Below are 19,228 nucleotides of genomic sequence, written 5' to 3'. Positions count from 1 at the left end.
GACAACAGATTCGGTGGCCGACGGATTGGTAGAGGCGGACCAATTCCACGCTCTCCTGACCTCAACCCTCTTGACTTTCATTTATGGGGGCATTTGAAAGCTCTCGTCTACGCAACCCTGGTGCCAAACGTAGAGACTCTTCGTGCTCGTATTGTGGACGGCTGTGATACAATACGCCATTCTCCAGGGCTGCATCAGCGCATCAGGGATTCCGTGCGACGGAGGGTGGATGCATGTATCCTCGCTAACGGAGGACATTTTTAACATTTCCTGTAACAAAGTGTTTGAAGTCACGCTGGTATGTTCTGTTGCTGTGTGTTTCCATTCCATGATTAATGTGATTTGAAGAGAAGTAATAAAATGAGCTCTAACATGGAAAGTAAGCGTTTCCGGACACATGTCCACGTAACATCTTTTCTTTGTTTGTGTGTGAGGAATGTTTCCTGAAAGTTTGGCCGTACCTTTTTGTAACACCCTCTATACATAGGGGGGAGCAATATACTGCTTGACTCCTCGGTGAAGGTATGTTCTCGAAACTTCAACAAAAGCCCGTACGAGATATACATAGGGGGGAGCAATATACTGCTCGACTCCTCGGTGAGTCCAGAGACTGGTTTGCTGCAGCTCTCCATGCTACTCTATCCTGTACAAGCTTCATCATCTCCCAGTACCTACTGCAACCTACATCTTTCTGAATCTGTTTAGTGTATTCATCTCTTGGTCTCCCTCTATGATTTTTACCCTCCACACTGCCTTCCAATACTAAATTGGTGATCCCTTGATGCCTCAGAACATGTCCTACCAACCGATCCCTTCTTCTAGTCAAGTTGTGCCACAAACTTCTCTTCTCCCCAAACCTATTCAATACCTCCTCATTAGTTATATGATCTACACATCTAATCTTCAGCATTCTTCTGTAGCATCACATTTTGAAAGCTTCTATTCTCTTCTTGTCCAAACTAGTTATCGTCCATGTTTCACTTCCATACATGGCTATGCTCCATACAAATACCTTCAGAAATGACTTCCTGACACTTAAATCTATACTCAATGTTAAAAAGTTTCTCTTCTTCAGAAACACTTTCCTTGCCACTGCCAGTCTACATTTTATATCCTCTCTACTTCGACCATCATCAGTTATTTTGCTCCCCAAATAGCAAAACTCCTTTACTACTTTTGAAAGCATTCTTTGTGACAGTCTTTTTATTGTATATTGTAATATTTGAAGTTGTTTCACCTGTTGGCAGTTTTCACTGTATCCTGACTACGTAACTTCCGAATTATGTCCTTTGTGGCACTATATTTATACATGGTCCATTATTGTCTTAATGGAGCTTGAGTCGATTAAGACTAAACAGTGGTTTAATTTATTTTATTTGTCACTGTGCAATTTGTAATGTTACCTTTATGATATAAGAACATTTCTTTAGATAATAAACATTCTGGTCCTTTGTGTGCACAGCAACCAGAGGCCTCTGGTGTTTTTACCTGGCAACTGCCGGTGTCTTTGAGCATCAGGTCTCTCTGCACTGTTCAGCATAGTTTGTTAACTGTATGTTGAACTATTAGGATTGTCTGTTATGGATATTTCCAAGCATGTATATATGTCTGCATTTTTTTTTAATTCTGAAGATGGTAAGAAACCTTTCATGTAATTTTTCATACAACAAGAATCACTGCTTATATTCGTGCCTCATTTTTTATAATCACTGTAATATCTTCTGTAACTGTTTTTACAGGATGGCTTGAAAACAGATGCAATGTCTGAAACTAGTTAGTGTTGTTTTTACAGGATGGTTTGAAAACAGACGTAATGTCTGAAACTAGTTACCACCAATAAATAAAGGATACTTCCTAATGCAGCTTACGGAATAATTCCAGTCATTCATTTCACAGATACTGAGGGCACAACGAATTACCAAACTATATAAATCGCAGGAGTAGAAAGTCAGCAATAAGAATGTGGACATCCCTACAGTATCACTCCTATTCAATAAGTAATATTAGGACGATATGTAACACCACATATGAATATTTTAATTAGTGATTTATAAAGTAATATATGTGGCTAAGCCATGTCTCCGCAATATCCTTTCTTTCAGGAGTGCTAGTTCTGCAATGTTCGCAGGAGAGCTTCTGTAAAGTTTGGAAGGTAGGAGATGAGATACTGGCAGAAGTAAAGCTGTGAGTACCGAGCATGAGTCGTGCTTCGGTTAGCTCAGATGGTAGAGCACTTGCCCGCGAAAGGCAAAGGTCCCGAGTTCGAGTCTCGGTCGGGCACATAGTTTTAATCTGCCAGGAAGTTTCATATCAGCGCACACTCCGCTGCAGAGTGAAAATCTCATTCTGGAACAATAGTATGGTCTGCACAAATCTTAAGTGGGCTGATTCGTTTCATTGTCCATCATTCAGGCGCAGGTGGCAAAGTTGTTAAGTGCATCATTTGCCGCATGCAGCCACATCGACACTTCTCTAATGATGATGTGTCCCAGAGGCTTTAATTCTACAGAAATCTTTAGTTTCCCTAACACACATTTTAGCTGCATTTTCATGACGTTTTTGAAGGGATAGTTGTTCTTCAGCACAGAAGCTGAGATTTCTGAGAGTGCAAAGCAGATTGACTATTTTCTAGTTACTCATGTAAGTGTCCTGCTGACCACTGTTGAGTGAGTGGTAAGAAACGGTGTTTATGGGCATTGGTAGGAACAGCTAAAGAGTAACAAAATGAAGAATATGAAACCCATACCGCATTAGTTAGCTCCCTCCCTTATCATACTAACGAACATTAGTAACCTTTCCTATGAAGGTGGATATTACGTAGTCCTATATGGTTGCATATTAACACATTAAGGTCTAGGAAATGGACTAGATTAATAACATTGCCTAGAGAATAGCACTTCATAACAAACCGAGACAACTGCGATCACGATTCCCATCACTTCGTATTGACATATAACTTGTCTCTTCTGGATAAGGCTGGTCACATGTTGCTTTTTAAAACTTCAGTTGGTTAGTGTGTATTCCATAGATCATACTCACCATTATGTACTGAAAGAACAAAGATTGAATACAAAAAACAAAACAAAACAAAAATATTTTGGGACATGCTGTCCAATTACAGGTTTGTTTCTGTACAAAATGACTAATCATTTCTATTCAAGGATTTCTCTATGGCATAGAAGGAGTTGTTATGGAGAATCATCTTTAGTCTACATATGAAAACACTTCTGATATCTTTCTGACATTTGTTTCCATTGGTAGATAGACAAGGAGTTTTATGAAACTTCCTGGCAGATTTAAACTGAGTGCCGGACTGAGTCTTGAACTCAGGACCTTTGCCTTTCGCGGGCAAGTGCTCTACCAACTGACCTACCCAAGCACGACTCACGCCCCGTCCTCACAGCTTTAATTCTGCCAGTACCTCGTCTCCTACCTTCCAAATATTCTGGAGAAGTTTTATAGTTGACTATTTCATCCCTTTCTGTACAAAAGTTAGATTCATTACAGAGTAATGCATATAGTATTTCCATTCCTCTCATACTCATCTGGATTGTTGACAAGTAGTTTGTTTTAATGAGTAGAAGCATTGTGAATCTGTGGTTTATATTCTAATGAGGTTAAGGAATTATTTACAAGATGTACTCCACACATAATTCTAATTACTTTCTTTTCTGCAGTAAATATTTTTTGACAGAATATTATCCCATACGACATCAGTAAAAGAAAACTTGTGAAATATGTTAACTTACTGACTTATGTATCCACAAAGTTGACATTTATTCTTATGGAAAAGTAGCAGGCCTACTACATGATTTTTTTTTTCCAGTTTAAATTTTCATCAATGTGTACACCTACGGAATTAATACTTTGTACCCTGTTTATCATTTCTTGTTGGTGTGGTATGTTGATAGGAGGTGGGATGGTTTCGATGTACAAAATTGGATGAGCAATGTTTCTCTACAGAATAATCTAGCCCATTTGCGCAAAACCAGCCACTAACATTAACAAACATTATTATTTTCTTTGTTGATGCAGATTTGCTCAGCTTCACAACAATGCAGACAGGATTAATTCTGCCTCCTGGTTCAAATAAAGTGGCATATCATATCATTAACAGAAAGCAGGAACAATAGTGGGCCAAAGATCGAATCTTGTGGGAGCCCCACTGTAATTTGTCCCCAAGCAGATGATATGGCCCCCTCTTTGCTTTACTTGAATAAGTTAGGACAACTTCCTTTGATCAATGGTACTGGTGATTCATAACTGTTATACGTGACATCTCGCTAGAAGGCCCTGGATAATCGCAGTGGTCAGTTGTGTGATGCACTCACCGATGGCCATCCAGACGGTGAAGCGCACCAGTGTGAGGATGGACAGCTTGAAGATGAGGTAGATGTTGACAGTGACAGCCACTGCTGGCACGAACGGCAAGCCTGGTGTCATGAAGAGCAATGTCTTCCTGTCGGCAATAAACAAGACACGTAACACTAGTAGGTCAGTGGCGCACCACTGTGACCTGCATCGACTGCTGTTCGAAAATGTGTAAAGAAAGATAGTACGCCTATGTCTTTGAGAACAAGCAATCACATTAGTGGTTAGCACCAATGATTAGACAGAAAATTTTAAGCACTTTGTACCGTTTTACGAGGTGCATTCAAGTTCTAAGGCCTCCGATTTTTTTTCTCCAGACTGGAAAGAGATAGAAACATGCGCACTGTTTTAAAATGAGGCCACGTTCATTGTCAATACGTCCCAGAGATGGCAGCACCGTACGGCAGATGGAATTTTACCGCCAGCGGCGAGATTGAGAACTGTTTTAAATACTTAAAATGGTGACGTTTTCCTTACTTGAACAGCGTGCAATCATTCGTTTTCTGAATGTGCTTGGTGTGAAACCAATTGAAATTCATCGACAGTTGAAGGAGACGTGAGGTGATGGAGTTACGGATGTGTCGAAAGTGCGTTCGTGGGTGCGACAGTTTAATGAAGGCAGAACATCGTGTGACAACAAACCGAAACAACCTCGGGCTCGCACAAGCCGGTCTGACGACATGATCGAGAAAGTGGAGAGAATTGTTTCGGGGGATCGCCGAATGACTGTTGAACAGATCGCCTCCAGAGTTGGCATTTCTGTGGGTTCTGTGCACACAATCCTGCACGACGACCTGAAAATGCGACAAGTGTCATCCAGGTGGGTGCCACGAATGCTGACGGACGACCACGCGGCTGCCCGTGTGGCATGTTGCCGAGCAATGTTGACGCGCAACGACAGCACGAATGGGACTTTCTTTTCGTCGGTTGTGACAATGGATGAGACGTGGATGCCATTTTTCAATCCAGAAACAAAACGCCAGTCAGCTCAATGGAAGCACACAGATTCACCGCCACCAAAAAAATTTCGGGTAACCGCCAGTGCTGAAAAAATGATGGTGTCCATGTCCTGGGAGAGTGAGGGCGTAATCCTTACCCATTGCGTTCCAAAGGGCACTACGGTAACAGGTGCATGCTACGAAAATGTTTTGAAGAACAAATTCCTTCCTGCAATGCAACAAAAACGTCCGGGAAGAGCCGCGCATGTGCTGTTTCACCAAGACAACACACCCGCACATCGAGCTAACGTTACGCAACAGTTTCTTCGTGATAACAACTTTGAAGTGGTTCCTCATGCTCCCTACTCACCTGACCTGGCTCCTAGTGACTTTTGGCTTTTTCCAACAATGAAAGACACTCTCCGTGGCCGCACATTCACCAGCCATGCTGCTATTGCCTCAGTGATTTTCCAGTGGTCAAAACAGACTCCTACAGAAACCTTCGCCGCTGCCATGGAATCATGGCGTCAGCGTTGTGAAAAATGTGTACGTCTGCAGGGCGATTACGTCGAGAAGTAACGCCAGTTTCATCGATTTCGGGTGAGTAGTTAATTAGAAAAAAAAAATCGGAGGCCTTAGAACTTGAATGCACCTTGTACTTTTAAATGAAAACATTTTAGTTTATGCTCTACCATGATTGTCAGTGATATTAAGTGAAACTACAACTTTACTGTTACCAGTCACTGGTGAACAATGAACTTTAGTTTCATTTGACAATTTTACATATTTTGGCTATCTTTAGAAGCAGAAAAATTTGAAATATACTTTAGAAGTATGTTGTTAATCATAGTAAAATGACTACATACACAAACGGATAAAGAAACAAAAATGAATACAAAATGTAACATGCCAAGAATAGTATCTCAGTGTGTGAGGCCAGTAATACAGTTCATCTGCATAAAACTTTCTGACAGCCTTTGGTGGATGTAAAATGGCTTTAGCACTCAGAAATTACACCACAGCTGTGGATCCACACGTGAGACAAAGAATCTGAAAACTTCCAAGAGTGCACTGTATCTGGTAGAAAAGTAGTTCAATTTAGTTAGGTACAGATTCATCTTCTGCTAAGGTTTTTATACAATTGATTTATTGATAATTCACAGTCTAATGATAAAAAAAAACGTAGTTCCTATAGTTTTTAATGTGCTGGTCAACTTATATGTTAACTAAAAAGTCTCACAATCTATTATTAATTTACATTTATTGCCCAGTCTTTAACAAAATGAGGTTTTCAGTTTATTTCAATTGTGCATATTTCATAATATGTTTCGATTAATCACCTTTAGCAAACATAACTTCGAGGGTTGGTTTTAAAGCTAGCAAATTGTTTTCCAGAAAAATGCCAATTATATATTTCAGAAGAAAAAGTGTGTTAGTTTATATAAATTTATTGTGGAACTCTAGGTAAGAAACTTTACAGTTCACTATTCAGTTTTGGAGGGCATATCAGATTTAATGCATTATCTGCAAATATTAAAATTAAATATTCTTAAAGAGACTATAGCATTGTTATAAAACTGTTTTTTACCAAATTACATAAATTACAACTGTTAGGGGAAAATATTTAGTTTTTTGTTGTTTACAAATGGATTGCAAGTTTATGGTGTAATTTGTAAGACAAACCTGTAAACTATGGTATGTCAACATTATTATGTATCAAATTTAAGGTAAAAAGAAAAAGCTAATTCATGATGACATATGTAATCATAATTTACATATAAAAAATTAATGAGCACCTTCCAAATTTGACATTAAAAGTGTAACTGTAGAAATCATGTATTATCTTGTAATTGCGACATTGTCTAACTGCATCCGAAGTTTTAAAATCTATGATTTATAAATGCTTCATCTGTAACAAATAGTAATGTAGACTATGTAGGCACCAACTTTGCCACAGCACAGACAAGTCTATAAGCAGAAGTCAGTGTTTGTCAGGCTGTAGTCTGTAGTAGTTCAGTTGGTGAAAAAATTATGCTGATGGACTATCAATATCAGAAAATAATGTTTGTATTCCAAAATAAAAACTCAAAGATGATGTAACTTACCAAACGAAAGTGTTGGTATGTTGATAGAGACACTAACAAACACAAACACACACACAAAATTCAAGCTTTCGCAACCCACGGTTGCTTCATCAGGAAAGAGGGAAGGAGAGGGAAAGACGAAAGCATGCGGATGGATATATGTGTGTGTGTGTGTGTGCGAGTGTATACTGTCGCTTTTTCCCCCTAAGGTAATTCTTTCCGCTCCCGGGATTGGAATGACTCCTTACCCTCTCCCTTAAAACTCACATCCTTTCGTCTTTTCCTCTCCTTCCCTCTTTCCTGATGAAGGAACCGTGGGTTGCGAAAGCTTGAATTTTGTGTATGTGTTTGTGTTTGTTAGTGTCTCTATCAACATACCAACGCTTTCGTTTGGTAAGTTACATCATCTTTGTTTTTAGATATATTTTTCCCACGTGGAATGTTTCCCTCTATTATATTCAAAATAAAAACTCAGTTAGATTTGAGTGTTTGCAGGTATGTAAAATTTATCTCTAGTTCTCGTTCTCACACAATTTTATAATAAGTACAATTAATTTGTGCATGTTGTGAAGTAACACACTATGTCAATATAGAAATAAAGCCATATGGCATTTTTTGATTGGCAGATTTCTAATCTGAAAGGATATTCCACCTCCACACACAGTGGCACCTTTGGATGTGGTGTGTGAGTTATGTTTTAGTGTACTTGTTAAGTATTGATGATATTAATGGGTGTATGCATAGTTTGGTGTCATGTTTGTGTTGTATGATGATGAAAGAAGGGACAACTTTAAATCTGGTTCTCCAACGGCACCGAGGGGGTCGCTGTGCGTAAGGTCCTCATCCAGTGGATGGACTGTAGTCTACAGCGGCACATCAGTGCGCCTTGTGACACAACATACAGATATTGGTAGGTTAATAAAAAGACTTTCGTGCAAAGTCTCGTTTTGAGGGACACCACTCCGATACTTGCTGGTCAAATACTGCTGGCAAAACTCCATGTTTAGAACGAACTACATCCAATTTCAGCATCGCTTCACAGGCATGCACTAGTGATGTGATAGGTATGGCTAAATCAGACTCTGGTTCCACATTCACCACACAAATCCAACGGCAGAAGTACCTCAGTGCTGGTTTGTGGGTCCACGTGCCGGCAACCGGTTCCTCTTTGGATGAGGGAGTAGGGCGGTCATACCCTTTGCCAATGCATCTTTTCAGTGAGTTTCTCAGATGGTGTGAGTGGCATAATGTACGAGGGTGAGTCAAATGAAAACCTTAAATTTGTAATGACAAATCGAAATTTCGCGCCGTTATCCTGTAAGTTGGTAACTGTGCTACAAACAGTGTGCAGAATGGCCTATAGGTGGCAGCATAGTGCAGATGCACACATATCGTCGCAGTATCGGTATAAAGGTGGCTGCCCCAATTGCGACTTGCACCAGGGAAGAACAGCGTTCTGTTATTCGGTTTTTGTGTAGTGAAGGTGTGAAACCTATTGAAATTCATCAACGAATGAAGGTTCAGTACGGTGATGCATGTTTGTCACAGCAGCAAGTCTACAAATAGAGTAGGAAGTTCGCAAATGGTGTGACTTCAGTGGAAGATGCTCCTCGTCAGGTCAGGCACAACGAGTAGTGACTCCACAGAACATTGCAGCAGTTGAAGGCATAATGAAGGAAAACCACCGAATGACCTTGCAGCATGTTTACAGATTAGTCATGGGTCAGCACACCACATTGTGCATGATGTGCTTCAGTTTCACAAAGTGTCTGCAAGATGGGTGCCACGGCAGTTGACTCCTGAAATGAGAGAACGACGTGTTGATGCTTGTGAAAAACTTCTTCAGCATTTTGAACGAGAAGGTGATGCTTTTCTTGCAAGACTCGTTACTGGGGATGAAACCTGGGTTCACTTCCACCAACCGGAAAAGAAGAGAGCGAGCAAGGAATGGCGCCATTCCTCGTCACCAAAACCAAAGAAGTTTCGAACAGAATCATCAGCAGGGAAGGTTATGCTGAGTCTGTTGTGGGATGAAAAAGGCGTCACTTTGGAGCATTACGTGCCTAGAGGGACCACTGTCACCAGTGCATCATACACAGATCTCCTACAAAATCATCTGCGGCCTGCAATCAAATCAAATCGATGTAGATTGCTGTCAGCTGGTGCCCTTTTGCAACATGACAATGCCCCACACTGCCCGTACAACAGTTGCAACAATCACAGACCTGCATTTTGAGTGTCTTCCTCATCCACCATACTCACCAGACCTTGCCCCAAGTGGTTTCCAAATGTTTGGACCCCAAGTGAATTCCAAATGTTTGGACCACTCAAAGACACAATGGGAGGAAAGAAATTCTGTTCTGATGAAGAGGTACGCCACGTGGTGCATAAGTGGTTGCGCAGACTACCAAAAGAAATTTTTTTCTAAAGGAATTTATGCACTTTGTAAGCGCTAGAGGACTTGCACTGGGCATGGGGGAGATTATGCTGAAAAGTGATACAGCTTTGTACCACTTCTGTGCAATAAATAATATTTAAAAAATATATTTAAGATTTTCATTTGACTCACGCTCGTATCAAGCGCTGGTTGGAGGTCATGTAGTTTTGACTCGTGCAGCATTAGTGCAAGTGAAAAATAAACTACGAATATTTCATTAAACACAGACTTGAGATACTGGATGGTTAAACAAAAGGTTTCGTATGCTAGGCATCTGTTTTGATTTAACTAAGGTGTTTGATTGTGTTGATCACAAAATGTTGCTCCAGAAGTTTGGAGCATTGTGGAATACGGGGAGTAGCTCACAGTTGGTTCACCTCTTACTTTAACAACAGACAGCAAACGGTCATTGTCCACAGTGTTGAGAATAGCTGTGATATGGGTTCTGAGCAGGGCATGGTCAAAAGGGGGGGGGGGGGGGGTGTCCCCGGAATCAGTGCTGGGGCCACTCCTGTTCCTTATTTGCATAAATGATATGCCCTCTATTATTACAGGTGATTCTAAAATATTTCTGTCAGCTGATGACACTAGTTTTGTTGTAAAGGATGTTGTTTGAAATATTGGCACTGTTTCAAATAGAACAGTTCATGATGTAAGTTCATGGCTTGTAGAAAATAAACTAAGGCTAAATCACAGTAAGACTCAGTTTTTGTAGTTTCTGTCACACAATTCAACAAAACCTGACATTTTAATTTCACAGAATGGGCATATGATTAGTGAAACAGAACAGTTGAAATTTCTAGGTATTCAGATAGATAGTAAACTGTCATAAAAAGCCCATACTCAGGATCTTGTTCAAAGACTTAAGGCTGCCATTTTTACTACTCAAACGGTATCTGAAATAAGTGATAGTTTGACATGAAAAGTAGTCTACTTTGCTTATTTTCATTGGCTTATCATGTATGGTATTATATTTTGGGGTATCTCTTCCCATTCTCAAAGGATATTTTTTGCTCAGAAATGTTCGGTTCAGGCAACAAGTGGAATAAGTTCGCGAATCTCTTGTTGACCCCTGTTCATTAGTCTGGATAATCTGACATTGGCCTCACAATATATATTCTTTACTGTCATTTCTTTCAACAGTATCAGTTTATTCCCAAAAATTAGCAACTTTCACGCAGTTAATACTAGGCAGAAACCCAATCTGCATTTGGATCACATTTCCTTGTATCTTGTGCAGAAAGGTGTGCAGTATACTGCTGCATCCATTTTCAATAAGCTACCACTCAAATTCAAAGATCTTAGCAGTAATCTACGTGCTTTCAAATCGAAACTGAAGAGTTCCCTCATGGGTCACACCTTCTATTCTGTGGAGGAGTTAAGCTGATTCCTGTGTTATATTGTTGGTTGCATCTACATGAATTGATGGTTTGTCTTTTTTTGGGTTCATAAACATTTTCTTTTATTTGTTACTTTTTTGTTGTAATTTAATGTACTCGTATGTTACATGATCTCGAAGACTTGCTCCTCCAATTGGTCCTATAGAACAAGACACATAAAATAAAATAAAATAAAATATAGATAAATGTGGATGATTTTGCCATTCTTTCTGAAAACCTAACAAATGCTGGAATGCAAATCAATTTCTTAGAAGAAATAGCCAACAAAGAAAAAACAAAATTTATGACAAATATAAAAAATGCTCTGGAATCCCTAGCAACGGATATTGGCCAGATAAAGAGGGTAAATAAATTTAAATATCTGAGAGAAATAATCCAAGAAAATGGATTAGAAAAATTCGCTATAGAAGAAAGTGTACATAAAATGGAGAGAGCTTATGGAATAACTAGGAATTTCTACAACAAAAGGTGTCTGTCTAAAAATTTGAAGATACCGCACTACAACACAGTAGTAAAATCAGAATGTCTTTATGCAAGTGGATGTTTATTGCTGAACTACAAAATGGTTCAAATGGCTCTGAGCACTATGGGACTTAATATCTGAGGTAATCAGTCCCCTAGAACTTAGAACTACTTAAACATAACTAACCTAAGGACATCACTCACATCCATGCCCGAGGCAGGATTCGAACCTGCGACTGTAGCGGTCGTGTGTTCCAGACTGTAGCGCCTAGAACCGCTCGGCCACACTGTTACTGAACTACAAATTATACAACTTGAAGTCCTAGAGAGAAAAATCATTTGAAAAATACTTGGGCCACCAAAAAATACAGAGGTATGGAGATTAAGAAGCAATGAAGAAGTTTATCGCAACATAGAAAACATAAATGAAACACTACGAAAGAGGTGACTGCTATTTTTTGGACACTTATACAGAATGAACAGTGACAGGTTAACCAAACAGATTTCTAAATATCTTTGGGACAACAAGTCAACAACAGCCTGGATTCAAGAAGTTAGAAAAGATTAGAGAAGAAACAATATAAGTGAAAAAATTGCAACAGAAACAGAGAGTTTCAAGAGGAAAGTGTTAAAAATGGAAGGATTCCAAGGCAAGAGGGAGAAGAAGACAGGGTCAAAATGGTCCGAGGAGAGAAAAAGGATACATAGTGAAAATATGAAGGAATACTCGAGGAAAAAGAAAGAACAACAAAGAAGGAAGCACTGAAATTGGTGTGTGGTCCTTAGATGACCCAAATGAAGAAAGAAGAAGAAAATACAGATAAATACTACCCCCATACTAACTCCTGTTGTAATCGGAGAAATTTGCAATAGAAGTTCCGATATTACTTACGTATATGGACATGTCAACATGAAAGGTGATTTTTGAGTAAAAGTAACAGCCAAATGCGGAAAAACTGTCATTTAAAAATACTACCTGACTGAGTTCCGTGCAAGAATTTATTTGGATATTAGAGACTGTAATGATTTACCAATTGAGTTGCAGATGACCATGTCGGTACCTCTCCACATATTTCAACAAAGGGTATAAGAGTTACCTACTACTAATCATTTCAAACAAAACTGTAACACTCAGAAAAAAAATAGTAAGGAATTAGGTAAATGTCTAAGAAATTGACTGTAAGTGCGATCACAAAAGTAAATTGCAACAGCAAAACCAGCTGTGGAGGTAGTACCGACAAAAGACAAAAATCTCGAGTGAAGACCGACTTTCGGCTAAGCAATTCGAGTCGTGCTCTACTGTTCAGTCTGTAGAAATGTCCTCGTCAAAGGGTCAGATTTACCAAAATGAGCCACTGGGCTGCACAGTCAAATTCACCGACCGAAGTCCACGGGGAGACATCGTGCCAATGCACCTGTTCAGTGAATGTGGAATCAGAATCTGACATTCACCCACTGCCAGGTCCCGAGTAAAGCTGGCGACGGGAAAGAGTACCTGTTCTGGGGCTTCCTCGAGATAGCGAGCAGCACGCCGATGATGGCGAGCATGGTGATGGAGAGGGCCGCAGCCAGCCAGGAGCCACCGCTGCCCCCAGAGGCGGCCACCATGATGTCGAAGATCAGGATGAGCACGTACAGCACGCCCACCATCTTCATCACGAACATGCCCGACTCCTCGGTGGCCGGGCCCGTATCCACCCAGGGGAAGATGGCCGGGCACAGGTACGTCGCTGCCTGTCGTGGACGAGTGGACAGTGTAGCGCTGGCTTCTTATACTAGCAAATAATTTTTCTGTTAAAACTAAACTAAACTCCTCCCGAACAGGCCACGAAGGCCCAACGGTACCGAACGGCTGCTGTGTCATCCTCAGACCGTAGGCACCACTGGATTCGGATACGGAGGGTCATGTGGTCAGCACACCACTCTCCTGGCCGTATGTCAGTTTCCGAGACTGGAGCTGCTACTTCTCAGTCGAGTAGCTCCTCAGTTTGCCTCACGAGGGCTGAGTGCACCCCGGTTCCCCACAGCCCTCGGCATACCGGACAGTCACCCGTCCGTGGGCTAGCCCGGCCTAAAAGCGCTTAACTTCGGTGACCAGGACGGGAACTGGTGTTACCCCTGTGGCAAGGCTGTTGGCAATTTTTCTGTTAGAAAGTATAAATAATATAGTTCTTCTAGAATTCCTGAGTGTTCGTCTGATTCACATCATAAGTTCTCCACAATATTTCAGCAAAAAGAATTGTTGCTATTCTTGTGGTTCCTAATGACTGCTGCTCTGCTCCGATTGGTATCCTATACAGGGTGTTACAAAAAGGTACGGCCAAACTTTCAGGAAACATTCCTCACACACAAATAAAGGAAATATGTTACGGGGACAGGTGTCCGGAAACGCTTACTTTCCAGGTTAGAGCTCATTTTATTACTTCTCTTCAGATCACATTAATCATGGAATGGAAACACGCAGCAACAGAACGTACCAGCGTGACTTCAAACACTTCGTTACAGGAAATGTTCAAAATGTCCTCCGTTAGCGAGGATACGTGCATCCACCCACTGTCGCATGGAATCCCTGATGCACTGATGCAGCCCTGGAGAATGGCGTATTGTATCACAGCCGTCCACAATACGAGCACGGTCTCTACATTTGGTACCGGGGTTGCGTAGATGAGAGCTTTCAAATGCCCCCATAAATAAAATTCAAGAGGGTTGAGGTCAGGAGAGCATGGAGGCCATGGAATTGGTCCGCCTCTACCAATCCGTCGGTCACCGAATCTGTTGTCGAGAAGTGTACGAACACTTCGACTGAAATGTGCGGGAGCTCCATCGTGCATGAACCACATGTTGTGTCGTACTTGTAAAGGCACACATTCTAGCAGCACAGGTAGAGTATCCCGTATGAAATCATGATAACGTGCTCCATTGAGCGTAGGTGGAAGAACATGGGGCCCAATCAAGACATTACACAGGAAATCTGTGTTGATGACGTGATTGCACAATTGCGTGCGGATTCTCGTCAGCCCACACATGTTGATTGTGAAAATTTACAATTTGATCACGTTGGATTGAAGCCTCATCCATAAAGAGAACATTTGCACTGAAATGAGGATTGACACATTGTTGGATGAACCATTTGCAGAAGTGTACCCGTGGAGGCCAATCAGCTGCTGATAGTGCCTGCACACGCTGTACACGGTATGGAAACAACTGGTTCTCTCGTAGCACTCTCCATACAGTGACGTGGTCAACGTTACCTTGTACAGCAGCAACTTCTCTGATGCTGACATTAGGGTTATCGTCAACTGCACGAAGAATTGCCTCGTCCATTGCAGGTGTCCTCGTCGTTCTAGATCTTCCCCAGTCGCGAGTCATAGGCTGGAATGTTCCGTGCTCCCTAACATGCCGATCAATTGCTTTGAATGTCTTCCTGTCGGGACACCTTCGTTCTGGAAATCTGTCTCGATACAATGTACCGCGCCACGGCTATTGCCCCGTGCCAATCCGTACATCAAATGGGCATTTGCCAACTCCGCATTTCTAAACATTGCACAGACTGCAAAACCACGTTCGTGATGAACACTAACCTGTTGATGCTACGTACTGATGTGCTTGATGCTAGTACTGTAGAGCAATGAGTCACATGTCAACACAAGCACCGAAGTCAACATTACCTTCCTTCAATTGGGCCAACTGGCGGTGAATCGAGGAAGTCCAGTACATACTGACGAAACTAAAATGAGCTCTAACATGGAAATTAAGTGTTTCCGGACACATGTCCACATAACATCTTTTCTTTATTTGTCTGTGAGGAATGTTTCCTGAAAGATTGGTCATCCCTTTTTGTAACACCCTGTATACGATGGTTGTTACCCTGTCCACTATTCTGCTCCTGTTGCTGTACTCATTCCTTTTGGAATGTTGTCTCCAACAGCTTCAGGTCAGATAGGAGGGTGACTTGATTACGGAGGGTTCGCACCCTGTGAACAAGTTACATGAAAGAGCTTCAGATCCCACAATTCTCACCGAGCGAGGTGGCGCAGTGGTTAGCACACTGGACTCGCATTCGGGAGGACGACGGTTCAATCCCGTCTCCGGCCATCCTGATTTAGGTTTTCCGTGATTTCCCTAAATCGCTTCAGGCAAATGCCGGGATGGTTCCTTTGAAAGGGCACGGCCGATTTCCTTCCCTCACCCGAGCTTGCGCTCCGTCTCTAATGACCTCGTTGTCGACGGGACGTTAAACACTAATCTCCTCCTCCTCCTCCTCCCACAATTCTCAGAATTAAGGTCTCTTATGCACACTTCTTCACATTGCATGAACTGTCTGCAAGCAAGACAGTGTTTCAACTGAGCTAAGACATCTGGAGACAACACTATGAAGGAACGGATAGAGGTAACAAGCAAGTAAGGCATGTGTTCGACAGGTTGTTGTTTGACAACAACACGAAGAGAAAGATGAGCAGGAATCACTTGCATGCATCCCATTTGTGAGTAATTCCTCCATAAAAGCCAGCAGAATATTGGATCAACAAATTGTCAAATGTGTACTTCTCCCATCCCCTAAGACCTTAACACTACTAGGTCAGTAAAGGATGATCCAGCCCTTCACAAACCAGAGGTCTAGAAAATCCCCCACCACTGCAGCACAGCATACATTCTGGATAATGTACACATAATACGAGAGAGGTACCATGACATAGACGCCACACTGAATTACACCACCAAGTCAGCCATGGCCGACAATGGTATTACTATAAATTACAATGAAACAAAGATACTTAGGCAATCTTCCTCACTCTCATATTGCATGATTAAAGAGGCCATTTAAATTAAGGTCCAAGGCGGTCTAAGTAAAACAAATGAAAAAATTAAAGACATTAGTTGGCAGTGGCAACTGATTTATATCAATGGGAAAAATCGAAAATTTATGGTGTCCTGTGATTGGATCCCGAGTCTCCTGCTTACTGGGCACATGCAGTAAGCTCTATGCCATCCAGACACAGTGGTCAAAACAACTGCATGGCCTACCCAGCACACATACTGTCAGACCCAAATTCTCAACTAATCCACACACTACTGATGTAGCTCCCCTTGCTCATTATCCTCACTACTCGTAGCATTTTGCCATTTCCCATACGAGTTTGAGCTTGCTATGCATCTGCACTGAAGTGATCACTGGCTGTCATCACCTTAATTATACATATGTGGTGTCTATTCTTTTGGACACCACATACACTGGGTGGTCCTAAACTATGAGGGTTGGAACTTTAACAGTGACAACTAGTTATTTACAGCTCATACAAAACAGATAAGTGTTTCAAAGTTTTACTGACCTTCAAAGTAGTAACCAGCATTGTGTATAATCCGTTGCCAGTGATGTGGAAGTCGTAGGATACTCTTAGCAGTGCCAGTTATGTTGACAGTTCGAGCAGTGTGGTCTATTGCCTGACAAATTTGTAGTGTTCTGAAGCAAATGCCGTGAAGTGTTTCCTTCAGTTTAGAAATCTAGTTGAACTTACGAGGGCTTAAGTCAGGGGAGTGCAGTAGGTGGTACAGCACTTAGCAGCCCCATCAGTCAAACAAATAACAGCTTGCACTGTACGCGCTTGAGCATTGTCCTGCAAAATGATGGTCAGGTCCTGCAGAAAGTGTCATCACCTCTGTCTCTATGCTGTTCAATTTTGGAACACAACCTACGACCAGCTTAGAGACAGAAGTGATGACACTTTCTGCAAGATGTGACCATCATTTTACAGGACAATGCTCAAGCACGTACAGTGCAAGCTGTTACTGATTTGTTTGATTGATAGGGCTGCTAAGTGCTATACTGCCTACTGCACTCCCTTGATTTAAGCCCTCCTGAGTTCAACTCGATTTCTAAACTGAAGGAAACACTTCATGGCATTCAGTTCAGAACTGCTACAAATTCGGCAGGCCACTCGAACTGTCAACACAACTGGCACTGTTAAGAGTATCCTACGACTTCCACATCACCGGCAACGGGTTATACACAAGGCTGGTGACTACTTTGAAGGTCAGTAAAAGTTTGAAACACGGATCTATTTTGTACGAGCTGTAAATAAATAGTTGCCATTATTAAAGTTCCAACCCTCATATATGACAGAAATGTGAAGGCTGGTAGAGAGGACATAGATAAGCAGATTTCATATAGGAATGTGTGTGCAGTAGTGACACATTACAGCGATAGCCTGTACAGTAGTATGAATCAGAGGAAACTGAAAAGACATGTAAAGACAAATGACATCAGAAATTTATTAATAGTTTACAAGAGGCACTTGGAAGAGTGGCCACTGACAGAGATACACAATTCACAGCAACGGCACATTTATCAGCGAACATTAGAAAAGACGTCAGGCATGTCGATAATATGTCCAGCAGCAACAGACACGTGGGCAATGAGATATTCTTCAGGTGTGATAGGGCTCTTGTACACTGAGCTTTTCATATGACACAACAAGAAAAAGTCCACAGAGGTTAAATCAGGAGAATGTGGTGGCCAGGGAACTGGACTGCCCCGTCCTACCCACTGCTGGCTGTAGGCAGCATCCAGGTTTTTCCTGACATTTCAACTGAAGTGAGCTGGGGCTCCATCCTGCTGGAGCCATATTCATCTACGGACAGCTAGAGGAACATTGTCCAGAAGTACAGGTAAGATCTCCTGTAGGCAGATGATGTATGTGTCACTAGGTAGAATGTATGGTCCTACTAAGTTAGTGTGCACAATGCCTGCCCAAACATTAATGGAAAAACCTTTGCATCATCCAAGACAGGTTTTGTGAGTGTGAGGATGAATTGTCACTTCCCAGTCCACCGCAGTCACCAGATCTGAATACTACCAAGTCTTTGTTGACTACTTTGGAGAGAAGGGTGTGTGATCACTATCCACTTCCATCATCGTTACCTGAATTTGCCACTAATTTTCAGGAAGAATGGTATAAGATTACCTCGGAAACCATACAGGACCTGTTTTTGTCCATTCTGAGGTGACTTGAAGCAGTTTCAAATGCTAGCAGTTTTCCTCCATTGTATTATGCCTGGTAATGTGTTGTGCATAAAATAAAATAACATTAAAATTTTTATGTGCACAAAAAGGATAGAAGAGGTTCGGCATGTGGATAATACTGATACTGAAAATTGATATTCACAATATACATACATGGATGACATCGGAAGTTCACTGAGGCTTTTTGCAGATGATGCTGTGGTATATAGAGAGGTTGTAACAATGGAAAATTGTACTGAAATGCAGGAGGATCTGCAGCAAATTGACGCATGGTGCAAGGAATGGCAATTGAATCTCAATGTAGACAAGTGTAATATGCTGTGAATACACAGAGAGATAGATCCCTTATCATTTAGCTACAAAATAGCAGGTCAGCAACTGGAAGCAGTTAATGCCATAAATTATCTGGGAGTACGCATTAGGAGTGATTTAAAATGGAATGATCATATTAAGTTGATCGTTGGTAAAGCAGATGCCAGACTGAGATTCATTGGAAGAATCCTAAGGAAATGCAA

General features: G+C 41.4%; 1 protein-coding gene across 1 annotated transcript in view; it reads right to left on the bottom strand.

Annotated features, from left to right (window-relative positions):
• Positions 1–19,228, bottom strand: part of LOC126108622 (probable cationic amino acid transporter) — a 663,130-nt gene that overhangs the window by 9,779 nt on the left and 634,123 nt on the right. The window contains exons 14-15 of the mRNA XM_049913934.1: positions 13,188–13,426; positions 4,332–4,459 (exon numbers count right to left, since the gene is read on the bottom strand). Of these exons, the coding sequence (XP_049769891.1) occupies positions 4,332–4,459; positions 13,188–13,426 (367 nt within the window). The remainder of the gene's footprint in view (positions 1–4,331; positions 4,460–13,187; positions 13,427–19,228) is intronic.

Source organism: Schistocerca cancellata, chromosome 11 (genome assembly GCF_023864275.1).
Source record: "Schistocerca cancellata isolate TAMUIC-IGC-003103 chromosome 11, iqSchCanc2.1, whole genome shotgun sequence".
Lineage (NCBI taxonomy): Eukaryota > Metazoa > Arthropoda > Insecta > Orthoptera > Acrididae > Schistocerca > Schistocerca cancellata.
This window is presented reverse-complemented; position numbering and strand designations above follow the sequence as displayed.